The 19,763-nt window shown below is 39.3% G+C and overlaps 1 protein-coding gene across 2 annotated transcripts in view; it reads right to left on the reverse strand.

Moving 5' to 3' along the window:
- Positions 1-16,050: 16,050 nt before the first annotated feature.
- Positions 16,051-19,763, reverse strand: part of UBQLN1 (ubiquilin 1) — a 57,179-nt gene continuing 53,466 nt past the window's right edge. For both annotated transcript variants that reach the window (XM_086416777.1, XM_086416776.1), the window contains 2 exons: positions 19,470-19,638; positions 16,051-18,049 (listed from right to left, as the gene is read on the reverse strand). In XM_086416777.1, the coding sequence (XP_086272903.1) occupies positions 17,897-18,049; positions 19,470-19,638 (322 nt within the window). In that variant the 3' untranslated portion in view covers positions 16,051-17,896. The remainder of the gene's footprint in view (positions 18,050-19,469; positions 19,639-19,763) is intronic.

Consider the following 19,763-nt stretch of genomic DNA (forward strand, 5'->3'; position numbering starts at 1 on the left):
CATATTACTTTCCTTTTTTTCCCTCCTTTTCAGAGGAGTTAATTTCACTTCAAGATGGTAAAGGGGGCATTAGAAAATAGTTTTGTTTTTCTAAAAAAGGAGTCTGGTAGGGCTGAGAATCAGGGCTCCAATCTTGCCAAGAATGGTCACAAGGAGGCTGTGGTGTGAACCAGTACTGCCCTCTGGTGGCCCTCAGGAACATAGCAAGCTCAAACAACTCGCCCACCCCTGAGCTGCTCCCCACCTGGCCCTGACCACACCCCTGCCCAGCCACTAAGACCTGGGAAGAAGGGACAGGCAAAAAACGTTTGCAGTGGTGCAAAAACAGGTGTCAAATATTTCCTCAATCTTGCAATGCCACTTACCATCTCCTCTGGTAGGACTCTCTCCACTCTCCACCACTGGAATCAGTTCAGGTTAAACATTTTTCTCTTCTAAACAGGGTGGCTGCCTGCCTCATAAGCTTGTGGAACTGATATATAGCACATGCAGAGTGCTGAGATAAAAACCCAACACGCTAACGGCTCAACAAACGTTAGCTCTTATAATACTTGTCATCCACGGGTATCTGAGGCCAGGGGTTGAAAACTCCCATTCCTCTGCTTTCGTGAATGCGTGGCAACTTATGAACCCCTTCTGAGTCTTAAGTCTTTGCGCTCTGATAGTCTTCCTTCTTAATTCCTGCCAGAGTCTCCTTCTACCTTCCCAAGCCTTGGTCAGGTCAAATCAGGCAACATCTGGGATTATATCCTTAAGTCCAGGATAACGGGGTGACCTGCAGTACCGCAAGCGGGCTCAGGAACTGGGATGCTGAAAAGGCTGGGTTCTGGTTTCTGCCACAGACTCACTGGGTCACCTACAGGGTGTCACCAGGTGCCTTCAGAGGTTCAGTACTCACATTCTGCGCTTCACTGGAGATTACCTGATGAGCAAACTTTTCAGTGGATGGGAGTGCAAGAAGGAAGAAATTAAAACAGCCTGACTTCAAAGATACCATCGCCCAGAGATTTGAATTATCTGAAACTAATAGGTAAGTTTATTCTCCCTTTGTGCATGAGTACATACTAAGTCAGTCGTGTACGACTCATTGTGACCCTAGAGACTGCAGCCCACCAGGCTCCTCCGTCCATGGGATTCTCCAGGCAAGAATACTGGAGTGGGGTGCCATGCCCTTTCCCCGACCCAGGGATAGAACCCAGGTCTCTTCTGTCTCCTGCACTGGCAGGTGGGTTCTTCACCACTAGTGCCACTTGGGAAGCCCTCATTCTTTCATTGAAGAGCAAATCTGTATATTTACAATTATTGAGATTGGAATGTTGACTGTTATGGGCATTATAAATGCCTAACAATTACCAAGGAAGTATAATTTGATTAGACATCCAGCCCACAGGTTCCGTTGGGCTCAACGTAGGGGATTGTTTCAACTCCTACACAATCTCGTGTGAAATGTAGCCTGTTGCTGATTTCCTTCCAGATAATCAAATTCCTCCAGTGTTTTCCCCTCATGCGACGTATTTTACATGCTGTAGAAATTACATTTCACTTTGTGAAGGTTGAGAAGTCAGGGGCCATCACTCAGGACCCCAGACCTAATACTGAGTAACACATACCTTAACCAAGGATCCAGTCAGCTGGTGCTAGGGGAAAGGTACCAAAATCATGACAGTCCCCACCAGGACTTGCATATTTGAATGCCTAGAGAACCTAACAAAAACAGTAACAGTGGGATGAGGGAGACAACGGGGAGTGGAGAACTGTGACAAAATGGAAAATGCGTGCTTTATCTAAAATGGGCAGCCACAACCCATTGCCAGGTGATGAGGAACACACCTGCATTAAACAAGCTGGGTGTTTTGCTCAGTGCATAAAGAACACACACCTTCAGAACCACGAGGGCATATCTCTGTAAGCTGTTACAAGGACTTATGATTTGGGCAAATTAGGTGACTGGGCAGAAGGTTCAAGGAAACAGGGCTCTCTCTAAATGAATACTGTGAGCAAGTGTGGGTTGAGCGGCTATCTCAGTAAGTTGACTGGCTATCTCGAAAAGGTGAGAGGCATGACATGAGGCTAAAACTATTATTATGTGGCATGTGGAATGTCAGTTCCAAGCAGGGATAGAAAAGCACCCCTTGCACTGAAAGTGCAGTCTTAAGCACTGGACCACCAGGGAAGTCCCGAAAGCTGTTCTTAAAGGAGTATATTAGCCAGGACAGGGAGATAGGTATTTTCCCTGACTTAACTCGAACCCTTGGCAGTAAAAGCACAGAGTTCTAACCACTGAATTGCCAGGGAATTCAATATTTGGTCATCTTCATGTTTTCCTCTGGGTTCAGAAACGATTACAGAATTGTCTCGTTCAGGAACAATCACAGAATTTCTTGACCATGGTCGTAGAGCCGTATTGTAGGTGTTCTGTGAAACCGTCTACTTTCAGCAGGACAGAGGCCTCCCTTTTAGTGCTGACTAGGCCAGATCTTGGATGACAGGCACGGCTTTTCCTTCATCAGAGATTCTTGCCATTAAGGTTTTTTAGGCCTAGATTTGAAATAGTTGAGAGAACATACCATTCACCTTTACAGCAATAAGCGAAAAACTCAGAGGGTATAATTTGAACTTCCCTTCTCAAAAAAATGAGAATTTGGTAGGTTTTCAACCTTAAGTAAGGGCCACAGTGTGATAGTTGATTATACCCTGAGGACAGAGGGTTGAATGACAGGAAGCTAGAGGATTAATCTCTCAGGACATGTATCTTCCCCTATTGTAACTAGGACTCTAGAAGTGAGGGTAAGGGGAAAGATCTTGAGAAGTTCTAACATCCCACCTAGCAAGCATGTTGTCCAAGGCCTCTGTGAAAATGTTTGTCCCTTATTCAGCATGTATCAGTATTTCATTCCTTTTTATTGATAAATATTGGCAGTACTCACTGTACAGATCTACCACATTTATCCATTCGTTCACAGATAATTTAGGTTAAAAGTTAACTCCATGGTTTAACCTTTTAAGAAACTGCTGAACTCTTTTCCAAGTAGTAGCTGCACCATTTTACATTCCCACCAGCAATCCTAGTCAACAACTGTTATTCTGTCTTTGTGATTACAGCCATCCTAATGGAATATGAAGTGGCATCTCATTAAGGTTTTGATTTGCATTTTCCTCTTTTCATTGGGCTTCCCTGGTGGCTCAATGGTAAAGAATCCACCTGCCAATTGAAGATGCAGATTTGATCCCTAAGTTGGGAAGATCCCTGGAAAAGGAAATGGCAACCCACTCCAGTATTTTTGCTTGGAAAATCCCATCAACAGAGGAACCTGGCAGGTTATAGTCCTTGGGAGCGCAGAGTCAGACATAACTTAGCAACTGAACAACAATCTTTTCCTGTGTTTATTGCCCATTTGCTTATCTTCTTTGGAGAAACGTCTATTTTAATCCTTTGTCCATTTTTAATTGTCTTTTTATTGTTGAGTTATAAGAGTTCTTTCTATAACTTGAAGACTTACCAGATATACAATTTGCAAATATTTCCACCCATTCTGTGGGTTGTCTTTTTCACGTGATCAGCTTTTAAGCATAAAAATTTTTAAGTCTGATTAAGTCCAACTTATTTTCCATTGGTTGCTTGTACAAGGTCACAAAGATTCACACTATGTTTTCTTCTAGGTTCTAAGAGTTTTAGTTTTAGCTTACTTTTAGGTCTAAGATCCATTCAGAGTTCTTCAATCAGAATATGCAGTGTAATAATATCCCAGGTGATTTGTATGCACAATGAAGTTGAGAAGCACTGCTTTAAATTCTAATAAATTCCTACTTCCTTTAAATCAGTGGTTCTAACCCTGGCCCTACAGTCACTTTAGCTTAAGTCTGAGTGGGTTCAAGATGGCAGAGAAGGATGTCCACTCATCTCCTCCTGCTAGAACACCAAAATTGCAACTAGGTGTTCAACAACCATCGACAGGAGAACACTGGAACCCACCCCCCAAAAAATACCCTAAAGACAAAGACAAAGCCATGAAGAGATGGTAGGAGAGAAGCAATCGTAATAAAACCAAATCCCATACGTGCCGGGTGGGCAACCCACCAACTAGAGAACAATGATACCAAAGAAGCTCTCCCACTGTTACGAAGGTTCTGAGCCCCATGTCAGGCTTCTCAGCCTGAGGATCCAACAAAGGGACTGAGACTCCCCAGGAAATCTGACTTTAAAGGCCAATGGGATCTGATTACAGGATTTCCACAGGACTGGGGGAAACAGTCTCCATTCTTGGAGGTGTACACAAACAAAATATTGTCTGCACCAATACCCAGGGGACAGGAGCAGTGACCCACAGGAGACTGAACCAGACGTACTTGTGACTGTTGAACGGTCTCTTGTGGAGGCATGGGTCAGCAGTGGCTCGTGGTGGGGACGGGCACACTGGGAGCATCAGTCCTGGACCACTAACCCCTACCATAGAGCCCACAGATCCCAGGGCTTGGTCACCTCAGGCTAAACAACCAACATGGAAAGAGCACAACCCTACCCACCACAGATAATTAGATTAAAGCTTTACTGAGCATGGCTCTACCCACCAGAGCAAGACCCAGTTTTTCCCACCACCAGTCCCCACCATCAAGAAGCTTACACAAGCCTCTTAGCCTCCTCCATCAGAGGGCAGACAGAAGAAGCAAGAAGAACCACAATCCCACAGCAGCTAGAACAAAAACCACATTACAGAAAGTTAATTAGGATGAAAAAGCAGAAAAGTTATGTCTCAAATGAAGGAACAAGATAAAACCCCAGAAAAACTATATGAAGTAGAGATAGGCAACCTTCCAGGAAAAGAATTCAGAATAATGATAGTGAAGATGATCCAGGATATTGGGAAAACAATGACGAAGATTCAAGAAATGTTTAACAAAGACATACAAGAACTAAAGGACAGAGATGAGTAATACACTAGAAGGAATCAACAGCAGAATAACTGAGATAGAAGCATGGGTAAATGACCTGGAGGACACAATGGTGGAAATCATGGCTGCAAAACAAAGAAATGAAGACAGCCTAAGAGACCTCTGGGTCAACATTAAACACAACAACATTTGAATTCAGTTCAGTTCAGTCGCTCAGTCGTGTCCGACTCTTTGCGACCCCATGAATCGCAGCATGCCAGGCCTCCCTGTCCATCACCAACTCCCGGAGTTCACTCAGACTCATGTCCATCGAGTCAGTGATGCCATCCAGCCATCTCATCCTCTGTCGTCCCCTTCTCCTCCTGCCCACAATCCCTCCCAGCATCAGAGTCTTTTCCAATGAGTCAACTCTTTGCATGAGGTGGCCAAAGTACTGGAGTTTCAGCTTTAGCATCATTTCTTCCAAAGAAATCCCAGGGCTGATCTCCTTCAGAATGGACTGGTTGGATCTCCTTGCAGTCCAAGGGACTCTCAAGAGTCTTCTCCAACACCACAGTTCAAAAGCATCAATTCTTCGGCGCTCAGCTTTCTTCACAGTCCAACTCTCACATCCATACATGACCACTGGAAAAACCATAGCCTTGACTAGACAGACCTTTGCTGGCAAAGTAACGTCTCTGCTTTTGAATATGCTATCTAGGTTGGTCATAACTTTCCTTCCAAGGAGTAAGCGTCTTTTAATTTCATGGCTGCAGTCACCATCTGCAGTGATTTTGGAGCCCCCAAAAATAAAGTCTGACACTGTTTCCACTGTTTCCCCATCTATTTCCCATGAAGTGATGGGACCAGATGCCATGATCTTCGTTTTCTGAATGTTGAGCTTTAAGCCAACTTTTCACTCTCCACTTTCTCTTTCATCAAGAGGCTTTTTTAGTTCCTCTTCACTTTCTGCCATAAGAGTGGTGTCATCTGCATATCTGAGGTTATTGATATTTCTCCCGGCAATCTTGATTCCAGCTTGTGTTTCTTCCAGTCCAGCGTTTCTCATGATGTACTCTACATATAAGTTAAATAAGCAGGGTGACAATATACAGCCTTGACATACTCCTTTTCCTATTTGGAACGAGTCTATTGTTCCATGTCCAGTTCTAACATTTGTATTATAGGGGCCCAATAAGGAGAAGAGAGAAAGGACCTAAGAAAATATTTGAAGAGAATAGCTGAAAACTTCCCTAACATGGGAAAGGAAATAGTCAACCAAGTCCAGGAAACACAGAGAGTCCCAGGCAGGATAAACCCAAAGAGGAACACACCAAGACATATACTAATCAAACTGACAAAAACTAAAGACAAAGATAAAATATTAAAAACAACAGGGGAAAAACGACAAAATACAAGGCAACTCCCGTAAGGTTATCAGCTGATTTCTCAACAGAAACTCTACAAGCCAGAAGGGAATGGCATTATATATTTAAAGTGATGAAAGGGAAGAACCTACAACCGAGAATACTCTACCCATTAACACTCTCGTTCAGATTTGACAGAGAACTCAAAAGCTTTACAGACAAGCAAAAGTTAACAGAATTCAGTACCACCAAACCAGCTTTACAACAAATGCTAAAGGAACTTCTTTAAGCAGGAAACACAAGAGAAAGAAAAAAACCTACACAAAATAAACCCAAAATGATTAAGAAAATGGTAATAGGATCATACATATTGATAAGGTAATTACCTTAAGTGTAAATGGATTAAATGCAAGAACCAAGATAGACTGGCTGGGTGGATGAAAACATGTACATGTATGCACTTCCACTTACCACATCACTCTACTTAGCCCCTCAAAATATATAATTATTTTATAGTTAGGTTAATCATGTTTCCATTATGGCTTGCAAAAGTAATGATCTTTTATTTTTTGTCTAGCTATTGATTGTAAACACTGATAAACATCTTCTACTATTGTCATTTTTGCTTAATACAAAAATTGTATCATGATTGAAGTGAAGTCACTCAGTCATGTCTGACTCTGCGACCCCATGGACCGTAGCCTACAAGGCTCCTGTCTGTGGAATTTTCCAGGCAAGAGTACTGGAGTGGGTTGCCATTTCCCTCTCCAGGGGATCTTCCCAACCCAGGGATCGAACCTGGGTCACCCACATTGCAGGCAGACGCTTTACCGTCTGAGCCACCAGGGAAGCCCATATCATGATTAGTCAACAGAAAATAGAACTGTCACTAAGGTCAGTTCAGTTCAGTTGCTCAGTCGTGTCCGACTCTTCGTGACCCCATGGACCAGAGCACACCAGGCCTCCCTGTCCATCACCAATTCCCGGAGCTTACTCAAACTCATCTCCACTGAGTCAGTGATGCCATCCAACCATCTCATCCTCTGTCGACCCCTTTTCCTCCTGCCTTCAATCTTTCCCAGCATCAGGGTCCTTTCAAATGAGTCAGCTCTTTGCTTCAGGTGGCCAAAGTATTGGAGTTTCAGCTTCAACATCAGTCCTTCCAATGAACACTCAGGACTGATCTCCTTTAGGATGGACTGGTTGGATCTCCTTGCAGTCCAAGGGACTCTCAATGATCACTAAAACTACCATTTAATAGAAAAACTATAATCATTTCTTAAAATCCAGATACATATCAGAATTATCTTGGAATTTTTTGAAAAATACAAATGACCAGGTACAGCTGTTGTTCTCCAAAGCTCCAGATGTATTTTTAATGAACAGCCATGTTTAAAAACTGGACTGTGTGATGATCTTTTACCTAGTTTGTTTCATATTCAGTGTTCCCATTTCATTTAGTTTGTTTTCCAATTTCTCCATCTTTTGATGTTTTTTCTCAAGCCTTTACCAAGCACAGTAGAAAAGCTTTTGTATACATGTGTGTATATACAGTATGTATAATATATATATTCTATAAAATTTATCAATTTTTGCCTATTTAGTCAAATTTAAAAAACTTGACATTTTGATTCCACTTGTTTGACTTAGTATGAATAGAATGCTAGATCCCTAATTCATATTCACTCAGAAATCTGATATATACTTTCATGTATTTTGGCATCTAGTATTACTGCCAAAGTCTAGAAAGTATTATCTCAGTATTTTAATTTAAAAAAATTTAAATGAGGCTTAAAACTTCTAATCCAGTTGTGAGAATATAAAGAAATTATTGTTGTTTAAAAAAAAGGAAATTAATGTGACACTATAAGTACAGATTTTCTTCAAATCTCACAAAGTTTTATGCTACTGTCATTTGTTTTCATACATTATTCAAGACTCCAATTTGTATTTAATTGAGCAGTTTCAGCTGCATGCAACAAAGTATGGTAAATTCTCTTCATTTTTATTCTATTACAAATATTTTCTAATTTTCCTTGTAATGGCTTCTTAGATATACTCATTTAAAAGTGGACATTTAATTTCCAAGTACATGAGCTTTTTTAAGGTATCCTTGATATTAATTTCTCATTTAAATGCTTTCTTCTCTGCAACCACCCTCTGTTTTTTGTCTTCTAAATTTACTGAAACTTTTGATGGCTAAGCCTAAGATCTCTCTTGTTAAATGTGACACTGCACTGAAAATATGGGGTTATTTTCAAGTATCTTTTTTTTGGGGGGGAGGGCAGGACAGTAATTTTAATCTTTTTTTTTTTAAATTCTATTGAAGGATAACAGCTTTATAGAATTTTGTTGTTTTCTGTCAAACCTCAACATGAATCAGCCATAGGTATACATATATCCCCTGTCAACTATCTTTTGATATTGATCTCTAACATAATTTCACAGTAATATGAGAACAGACTCTCTATGATTTCAACAGTCTTCTTAGCTGACTGATGTGAAGCCAAGGTTGAGAATTACCACCTCCTCTTCGAAGATTAACATGTTCTACAGCCCCTTAATTATCTCCTAAATTTGTTGAGGATTTCCACAAAGCTATCCCCTCCACATGCCTCACAGTCTAATCAATGTTTCAAGTCTTTGTCACTTGAAAAAGAATCCTTAACAAAAACACATGTGCTCTGTCATTCAGTTGTATCCAACTCTTTGGACTGTAGCCCACCAGGGGGCAGTGAGGGTGGGAAAAGGGGATATTCCCCATCCAGGGATCGAACCAGTGTCTCCTGCATTGCAGGCAGATTCTTCACGTGCTAGCAGGGAACCCTATCACAAACATACTTTCTACTACAGATTTCACCCACATGCCATCTCCAGGCTGCTTTGCACCCACTGCCTGCTTAATATTTTATGCTAGGCTTACAATAGTGCCACATTATGGCTGGGATCAGTGCTCAGAGTTTGTACACAAGACTGTAAGTTTAGTGCCTGAATATGAAACATATCACACTTTGATCCAGAAACTAGAAGATGGGAGGTCATATTGGGTAGTACTGGAAACAGAAATGACAAGAGGAAAATGAAGAACTTGAAGACTCTTTTGGGAAAAACAAGACTGGCCAAGAGCATGGTCTACAACCAGCTACATTTTAATACCTATCATGTTCTCTTTGAGGCATACTTCTCTTTTTCTTAAAAGAGAGGGACAGAAATGGGGGAAAAAAGAAAAAACCCAACTCCTGTCTACTCTTTGCAAATCCAGAACAATGGGACCAATTCAAATGGATCAATGAATGACCTGTACATAATAGCTAAATCCATAAAACGGAAGAAAATACAGAGGAAAACCTCCATGACCTTGGATTGGGAATGAATTCTTATATATGGCACCAAAATCAGGAGCAACAAAGGAAAAACTTGACTTTAAAAATTTAAAACTTTTGTACAAAGGGCATTATCGAGAAGTGAAAAGACAATCTGTAACTGAAAGGGTTTAATATCCAGAATATATTTTAAAAACTCCCACAACTCAACAACAAATATTTTCAAAAGGCAAAGGACTTGAAAAGACCTTTCTCTGAAGAAGATGTACAAACAGCCAATAAAGCACAAGAAAAGATGCTTATCATCATTAACTCATTAGGGAGATACAAACCAAACCACAATGAGATAACCATCCAACACTCAGCAGAATGGCTGAAGTCTGAAACAAAACCAAGAAAAACAGAAAATGGTTAAGTGTTGCCAAGGAGGTAGAGAAAACTGGAAAACACACCTTGCTGATGGGAATGTAAAATAGTACAGCTGCTGTGGAAAATAGGAAGTTCCTCAAAAAAGTTAAAAACTATCATATGACCCAACAATTCCACTCTAGGTAGACATCCAAATGAATTAAAAACAGACTCAATACTTACTAGTGTTATAACAGCATTATTCATAATATCTAAGTGATGTGTCCATCAACAGATGAATGAATAAATGTGGTATGGCCATAAAATAGAGTATTATTCAGCCATGAAAGGGAATGAAGCACTGACACATGCTATAACATGAATGAACCTTGAAAATGTGATAAGAAACCTGACATAAAAGACCACATAAAGGCACACCTCGTTTTACTGTAACTTTATTGTCCTTTGAAAATATATTTTTTTTTTTTAAACAAAATGAAAATTTGTGGCAACTCTGTCCAGCAAGCCTTCCAGTGCCATTTTTCCAACAGCATTTGTTCATGTCTTTGTGTCACATTTTGGTAGTTCTTAAAATGTTTCAATTGTTCTCAGTTATTACTGTATTTGTTATGGTGATCTGTGATCAGTGGTCTTTGTAACTGCAGATGTGGTGGAAATGGCAAGAGAACTAGAAGTGAAGCCTGAAGATGTGGCCAAATGTCTGCTATCTCCCAATAAAACTTTAATGAATACGTAGTTGCTTTCGATGGAGGAACAAAGAAAATGATTTTTTGAAATGAGATCTATGTAGTAGTCCTGGTGAAGAAACCGAGAAGACTGTTGAAATGACAACAAAGTGTTCAGTATAGCATATATTAGTTGGTAAAGCTGTGGCAGGATTTGAGAGGACTGATTCCAATTTTGAAAGAAGTTCAACTGTGAAAGGAAGTTCATCACTTGTGAAAGGGAAGAGTCAATGCGGCAAACCTCATTGCTGTCTTGTTTTAAGAAACTTCCACAGCCACCCCAAAACCTTCAGCAGCCACCACCCTAACCAATCAGCAGCCCCAACATCGAGACAAGACCCTCCACCAGAAAAACGATTATGACTCACTGAAGGCACAGATAGCATTTTTAGCAATATTTTAATTAAGGTATATACATCGTTTTTTAGACATTAACACTAGTGTGCATTTAATAGACTATAGTGTGAGCATGACTTTTATATGCACTGGAAAGACAAACACTGTGTGTGACTCACTTTATTGTGTTATTGGCTCTATGAAGGCGGTCTGGAACTGAACCCATGCTATCTCTGAGGTATTGCCTGTATTACATAATTACATTTCTATGAAACATCCAAAATAGGTAAATGCATAGAAGACAGAAAACAGACAAGTGGTTGCCAGGGGCTGGGCTAAGGGGGGAATAATGAGTGATTTCTTAATGGCTTTGGGGTTTCCTCTTGGGGTGATGAAGTTTTGGATGATTGTGATGGTTGCACAACACTGTGAATGTACTTAAATACCACTGAACTATAGATTTTTAAATGGTTACAACAGTAAAATTTGTTTTATATATATATATATTTTTTTTTTTTAAAGCAAAAATGAAAACCGCAGGCATTCCCCACAAGAGCTTTCCCACTAACCTTATTACCATTTGCTAAGACAGCCAATTACAATGCATGCTTCCTTTGGGAAGACTGTTTCCCAAAGAACAGGGGCTCAGTCAAGTGTATCCTGTTCCTTCTACAATATTCAGTAAGCAGTCAAGTCACCACTTCTCCTTTGGAAAAGAGTGAATACTAAGGAACAAAAATGTGCTCCTCCAACATTTTCCCCCTTCTGGCATGATGGTGTACTGCGGATTAAGATGATCACAAATTCTGTGACATTCTCCTCATCAAACAGTTTGGGGCCTATGAGCCTTAAATCTGGGCAAGTTAAGCTCAACCAGTAGAATACAAGAGAAATGACACTGGGCCAGTTTGGGGGATGGGGGTGCACACCTTTAAAAACTGACAGCTTTCATTTTTCCTTGAAATACATGCCCTTGAAACCTATCCACCATTTGTGAGGAAGCACAAGTAGCTCTTGTAGAAAGGCCCAGGTGGAGATGAACTGAGACCCCCCCAACTGCACTCCCAGATGAAAGTACATAGTAATTAAGATAGCTAAGGGAATAAGCTCTCTTGAAAGTAAATTCTTCAGACCCAGTCAATTTGCTCCAGCAGTATTCACCAATCCTTGCCAAAGTGCTCAATCATGAATAAAATTAATGACTGATTTTTGTTCTAAGCCCCTGTGCTGTGGGATAGTTTGTTATGAAGCATTAAATAACCACAACACACTGGAAATTTCCTTCCCGCTCTAGAAATTAGGTGCGGAGAATGGGTCTGAATAGCTTTAAAAAAAAAAAAAATTAGTTTGAATATACAGCTACTATATATCTCATGAAAGAATTAGCCCCCACATTCAGCTTTGGCCTTCTGAGGGAAAATATACCAGGAACTCCCATAAATGCCTAGTTCATAGAGTGGTAAGCAAGACAGATTGGACTGTGGCTCTGGGACAGGTTAAGGAGTTGAGGCACAAATGTTAACACCTTATAAACTGGAATTACAAACTGAGATGAGAATGTGTTCATTACTACCTCAGCTCTGGAAAAAATCTCCACCTTATTATATTCAGTCTCACCAGCACAAAGGTGTTGTAAAGAGATGTTTTTCCTCCATTTCCAAAAGGGTTGACCGTAAATAGCAGTTCAGATGGGCTGGGAAGGGACCACTCCTACTGACAAGGAAAGGCTGCTAGCTACCTAGCTGAGGAAAATGATGGTTTGAAAGACAGAGAAATCCTCTCCCTCGCACTGTAGCCCATACAACAAATGTGTCTGTGTGCTTATCTAGATCTATAGTCAAATTTATTCCAGGGATCAAAGGTGATGGTTAACTTTTTCTTTATAGTTTTTGGTAGAAAACAAGTACTCCATATTCTCCCCCAAAATAGAGTCCCCTTACACATACACACACAACTTCCCATCTTAACAGAACACAAAAGGCAAACCTCCTCTACACTGCCACCACCTCCCTCACCACAGCTGCTGCTGCTAAGTCGCTTCCGTCGTGTCCAACCCTGTGCGATCCTATAGACGGCAGCCCACCAGGCTCCCCCGTCCCTGGGATTCTCTAGGCAAGAATACTGGAGTGGGTTGCCATTTCCTTCTCCAGTGCATGAGAGTAAAAAGTCAAAGTGAAGTCGCTCAGTCGTGTCCGACTCTTAGCGACCCCAGCTGCTGTTCCCCATTTCTCTGGATTCTCTTTACTTCAAAATTCTGTGTATCCTGATATTTTCCAGGTTCATTCTAATCAGAATTTTACCCTAATCACACTTTAAAACTCCTATTATAGACATAGAGGTCCTTCCCTTTACTAAATCCATAGGTTAATAGTCAATCCAAGATGAGTACTTAAAGGCAACAGCATTCAACACACTTCTTTACCATCTTTCTACTTGTGAAAAAATTTTCCACAAGCTTTCAGCCTACCTGCCTGTCCATGTCCTTTGCTGGTTTACTCTCATCTCTCTAAGCTGAAGTTAACAGCAAACCAGGACTCAAATCTCCCCAAAGTGTGTTTATCAACATGCTCTAAAATTCATCTAGTGAGGATTTCTCAACCTTGGCACTATTCACATTTTGAAACCAGATATCTTTGCTGTGGGAGGCTGCTCTGTGCATCAGACAACATTCAGTGGCATCCTTAACCTCTACTCATTACATGCCAACAGTAGCCTTAACTATGATGTCAAAAAGGTCTCTCTAGACATTGTCAAAAGCCCCCCTTTGTAGTTTCTGGTTGAGAACCAGAGACCTCATCCTTGGCTTTAAATACTATCTATATACACTGGCGGCTGTATAACTTGTCTGTAGCCTGAACCTCTCCTCATGCTGCCTTCTCATTATCTCTAATTATATATCTAATCAAGTCCATCTCACTTAACACATCAAAACTAGACTTCTGACATACACCCCAACCCATATGCACCCTGCTCACTTTGCTTGGCATCTCTCTTGTTCTCAACTCTCACACTTTTATTCATCAGTAAAACCTACTGGCTCTGCCTTCAAAACATACCCCAATTTCTTACTAGAATTTGACTACAATTTCTTACTACCGTCACTGCTACCAGTCCAACCCAAGCTGGTATTAACTCTGAAATCCTAACAGTCTCTCTGCTTCCACCCTGGTTCAATGGTTCTTACTTACCGGGGAACTTGTTAGAAATGAAAATTCTCCTCCAAGCCCAGGACTAGCAAATCAGAAACTCTAAGGGTGGGACACAAAAATTTTAGGGCATTAAGCTCTGCACATCAAACACCTGCACCACTTACCTGTCCCCATCTCTCCCATCAATCCCTATACCACTTTCTCCCTAGCTCACCTTGACCGTCACACTGAACTGCCTGGGTTCTAGATACACACTCAGAACATTCACATTACATCACATTTTCATTAGCTGCCTCTCTTCCTGAAAAGCTGTTCACCCTCCCAGATATTCTTCAAGTCTCTAGTTACATGTCACCTTTTCAGTGAGGCCTTTTCTGACTACCCTATATAAAATAAAATACGTTCTTCCTTAACTAGTCTCCTTAATCTTAGTTTTTCACCAAAGCACTTATCACTACCTAACAGGCCATATATGTGTTTTGTTTACTGTTTCCCTACATTCCACTATGTAAACCCCATATGGACAGAACTTTATTTACTCCTATGCTTTGAGCAACTAGAAAAGAACCTGTTACTCAACAGATGTTCAATAAATGTTCACCTTCTGAAGCAAAATGGCTGCATATGGTTGACTAGAGGAAAGACACAAAAAAGTTGAGGAGAACCACTTCATGTTACTTAAGTAACTGCCAAGAAGATTTCAAGAGCAGAAAAACAAACAAACAAAAATCCTCCAAAGTGTAAGTGAATGAGAGAAGCAGAATGCAGCAGTTAACACTGCAGAGTATATCAACTGGTTAGCCAAGTTTAGGAAACCTACAAAACTGACCCCAGAGGCACAGTACCCTTTATATAAGCCAAAGAAGACAGATGAAATTCCAAAGGAGAGAATATCATGTGCAATACTACAGAAGCAGACATTTGCCAAGTATAATTTTCCCCAAGTGTGTTTTCACTGGATCTACTGAGAACAGTTAAGTGAAAAGGACAGTAGAGAATAGGACAAAGCTGTATTATAAAGGTTTCCTTAATGCAGGACTTATTGACTTAATCAACATGTTTAATGTTAAGAGAGGAAGCAGATATGCACGTATTTCTCTGCCTTAACAACATAAACTTGTTTTGCACAAGGACACACATGTGCTCCAGGTTCTTTTATCACTAATGTTAGTAGCATTTTTATCGGTCCTATTTTGTTGTAATTTGTCTACTAAATTAACATGGTAATAATGTTTCTCAAACAAAAAACTCCTTTCATGACTACATTGAGGCCAAGTCTGAAACACTAATTCTGAATACACAGAGGCCAGTTGTCATTTATCTCATTTGCTAAAATTTGTGTAGGATCACAAGTATTCCACTTGGGAAATAAAATCCTGAAATGTTATTTTCACCACTCAACCCAATATGAGAACAATTTAAGTCTACAGTATTTTAGGAGGGTTTTTTCGTTTAAGGCTTTGGAGAATTTTAAGTATCTTAAACTCCTTAAAAGATATTCAAATCTAAGATGAACATATCAGAAACAAACAGCAACAAAAAATCACACCAGGGCGACAACTAAAAGGTTCTTTAGAATCACCTAGGTGGGTGATTCTAAAGAATCAGGCCTCACACAGGCCTCACCACCACTTTCAGTCATGATGCCCTGACTCCAGATAATAGTCAAGAACCAAAAAGAGCAAGCAAAAGCCCAAGTTACCTGATGTCCCAGTTGGTTCTCTTTCTAACACACAATATAGTATATACACACAGAATTTAACTGAGGAAACAAAAAAATTAATGAAAAATAATCTCAAGTGTAGGAAAATCTGGGGGTCAATCAATTCCAGTAGTCTTTAAAAGACATGATTACTCAAAGTAAATTGAAGACATCTTTTTCTTTCTACAAAAAAGGCAAGACAAACAAGTGTAAAAGCTAGAGATTTATTGTTATTTTGTGATTAATAAATTGTCAAACTGGTTATGACACTACCCCACACTGTATACCACCAATTGCTAGTACAAAAGTTTTAAAACCATACTGAGGCATAAGGCAGAGAGAGCAGAGACACACAAATATCATCCTTAACAAGTTCCTCTTAGTCATGCCTCCATCTTAATTAACCTTTGTACCTGTTTTATTCCAGGGGACAGTGTCAAAACAGTGCACGAAATGGTGGGCAACCTGCCTCTTCACCTTTTTAATAGCAAGCAACTTACAGAAGTAATGGAATTCAACTTATATTTCCCTTGATTTTACTGGTCTGAATTAATTTTAGTTACTTTAACATTTTAATTTCCCTTAACTGTACATGAGAGAATATAATGACCTAAGAGAATACTGAACCAGAGTCAGCCAAATATATTACTGACCCCAAAGTTAGGTTTTAATTGGTCCTAAAGGAATGTACCACCCCAATAGTTTGAGAGTTAGGCAAACAGAATTTCCTTGGGGAGGGAAGAAAAAAGCTGTAGAACAGCCAAATGTACTCAACATTGTTAAAACGGCTCTTTGTTTTCACCCCTGAATGATACTTCTTTACTACACTATATGCACAGAAATCCTAACAGAATCTTGGTTGCCAGTATTATTTAGGCTGGCCCAATCCAGGACAGAACCCCACCCCACCCCCAAAATTCCCCTTCTCTCAGGCTCTGAAAAGCACAATATTTAACTATTTCTTAATAGAACTACCAAAACACTTCAGAAACAAGTGGCTCACAAATCATTTTAAATTCGTGTATTGCCTGTGCATGAGAAAACTGATAAATCCCGAAGATAGTTCTATTTTTATATGGCGATTAAAAATAACTGAAACATCAAGACACTTTCAGTGAAAGCAACATTTCAATTACAAATTGTAATGCCTGTTAAACTACCTATGGGAGAAGCTGAAAGTCCTAGGCAAATGCACTTTGGGGTTATACTACAGTGCTCCTTCAGTCTGCACAAAGATTAAGGTAATTTACAGTCAATCTGTGAATGCTGAGACAGTGTTACATCATCTTGTCTGTACAATTAATACGTCCTTAAAGAGACAACCAGAATCAGTTTTTCTACTGTATTTTCAACAAGCCTCACTAACCAGTACTTTTGCTGAGATGTTCATCAAAGATGCTGTAAGATTCTACACAATTAAGAAATACTCTGCTTTGAAGTATTTCCTTATCTTTATTTTTTCCATTACAGATATTTTGCTCAGATGATCTACTGTAGTATGTTTCTAGAGATGCTGTCCCAAATGTGCATACATACATTGTATACAAATAAAGCAAAAACTGTCAGTAGTATAAATCTTACAGCATTTTTGTTTGCAAAAATACATGCCAAAGTCACGATAAGCAATGTTGTATCACAAATTATAAAGCGCAAATGATTTGCTTCTTTTTAATGCTTTTATTCTACATAAATTACTACCAGAGACTAATGTTTAAAAAGCAAATAAACTGGACAGATGCAGGACAAAAATCTGTTCACCCAACTATAAAAGGCGATATGTTTTTTAAAAATTACAATAAATGCAGAAGTGTTTGACGCATGCAGTAGCCTTAAATGAAAAAGCATTGATTCCCACTGTTCCAGGAAAACAAAAAACAAACAAACACAGTGAAACCCACACATCTTACTGCACTCCACCTTAAAATGTATCATATATTGGGTTCGTTTATAACAGCACAGAATTCCAAGAGTCAAAATGAAATAAAGCGGGTATTTTAAAGATTTAAGAGCCGTTATCAAAAATAAATTACATTTTTTTCAAGATACAGAAATGCTGCTATGATGGCTGAGAGCCCAGTAACCTTTCAATAGCCGCATTGATATCCCCTCCTGTGGCTATTAGCGCTTGCAAGTTTGCTTCACGGTTCAAAAATCCCATTGCACTGAGCTGTTCCAGTTGCTGCTGAAATCTAACTTCTGGATTCTGTAGCTGTTAAACAAAAACAAACAAACCAAAGCTCTAAGGAAAATCAGTCCATGTCACACCTAATCTTTTAAAATTTTAATTGCTTTTTAATATTTGCTAATCTATTAAGCGATATAAAAGCACTGGCCTCTCTTGAAACATATTCAACATATTTAAAAGTCCAATTAGTACTTTATTTACAGAGGGAGCCCAGCCTGGTGCTCTGTTACAACTTAGGTGAGAGGCAGGCTCAAGAGGGAGGGGATATACATATAATTATCACTGATTCGTATTGTTGTACAACAGAAACCAACACAACATTGTAAAGCAATTATCATCCAATTAAAAAATTCAAGAAACTAAAAATATATAAATAATGGAAAAATAAAATACTTTTATTATTAAAAAAATAATTTTAAAAAAAGTTTTGGAGCTATTGACCAATTGGGTAATTGTAAAGGCCAGTGTCCTCATATACAAAATTCTAAAGTTCTAATCTAATGAGGCTTAGAATGTCTTTAATTTCAGTATCAGCCAGTAAAGTCTTCAGAAAAAAGTTCCAGTTTCAGATGTACATATTATACTCCTCATTTTTTCAGCTGCATCTCCCTTTCAGAAATAATGTACTACAGAAATACATAAATGATCACTCAATTCTGGGCAACATGATAATGGTGAAGTCTACAGATTGTTCAACTTAGATAACAATTCTGCCCAATACCTGAAATTGCTTTTTCCTACTAATTCAAAGAACATTTACTGAGCCAGCAAGTCATGCTAGTTATCAGGAATACAAATCCTCGTGTAAGATAAAACTCTGACCTGTTTACTGTATTGAATAAGGCTTAAAATAAAAAACTATGCTGTATTTTCACCATGTAGTAGTTTGAGCACAATCTACTCTAACAGGTTTGAATTTGCAATCATCTGTAAAAATGGCATATTCTTAGTAAATAAATGATTCTAGATGCAAGAACATTAGGAGTTCACATTTTTTAGCCGTATTTGTGAGGTGTATATATGTAACACAAGTTACCATAGGAAGCAGTAGCAGGTGGGGTGAAATACTTACAACTTTTAAGCCAAAATACAAGGAGCAGATAGAATACAGTTGTTTGGGAGGTATTTGGAATAATCAGTTTCTATTCCTCCCTGACAAACTTTTATAAAATATAATCTATTTCAGTTTTCTAACACAGACTCCAAAAAAGAATGCATTTTAAAAAGCAATTTCCAAAATTACAGCAGAGCAGTTCTTCCCTAAAACTATAACATTTCCTTTAATGTCTAATATAGTAGCAAAGTTAACAATTATAATGCCTATTTTTTAGAATCAATATAATTAAGAACAAACTTTTCATTACAAGCTAAGCCCCCAAAGATGACCACTTTCTTTACTTTTTTGAAATTTCTACCATTAAGAAGAGCAGAAAAGAATCATTACCTGAGGATTCACTCCAGCAAGAGCCTGCAGCATTTGCTGGATAAACTGCTGGTGTCCAGGTTCGGTGGTTCCTACTGTGGGACTTGGGTTTTCGCTAGATGTAGAAGTAGAGCCATTGGTTCCTGAAGAGCCTCCAGTACTTCCTAATGCCCCCAGGCCAGGAGTAAACCTAGAGAAAGCACCAACTGTTAGTAAATCTAAACTCCTAAAAATAAGAGGCCAGACCAGGCTGGCTAATGGCAAATCAGTTATATTTCAATATAATGTTAGCTAAGTTATTTTCTTAAAAGAAGC

Source organism: Bos grunniens, chromosome 8 (assembly GCF_055505025.1).
Source record: "Bos grunniens cultivar Pamir isolate PY7600 chromosome 8, Bosgru_T2T1.0, whole genome shotgun sequence".
NCBI classification, from domain to species: domain Eukaryota; kingdom Metazoa; phylum Chordata; class Mammalia; order Artiodactyla; family Bovidae; genus Bos; species Bos grunniens.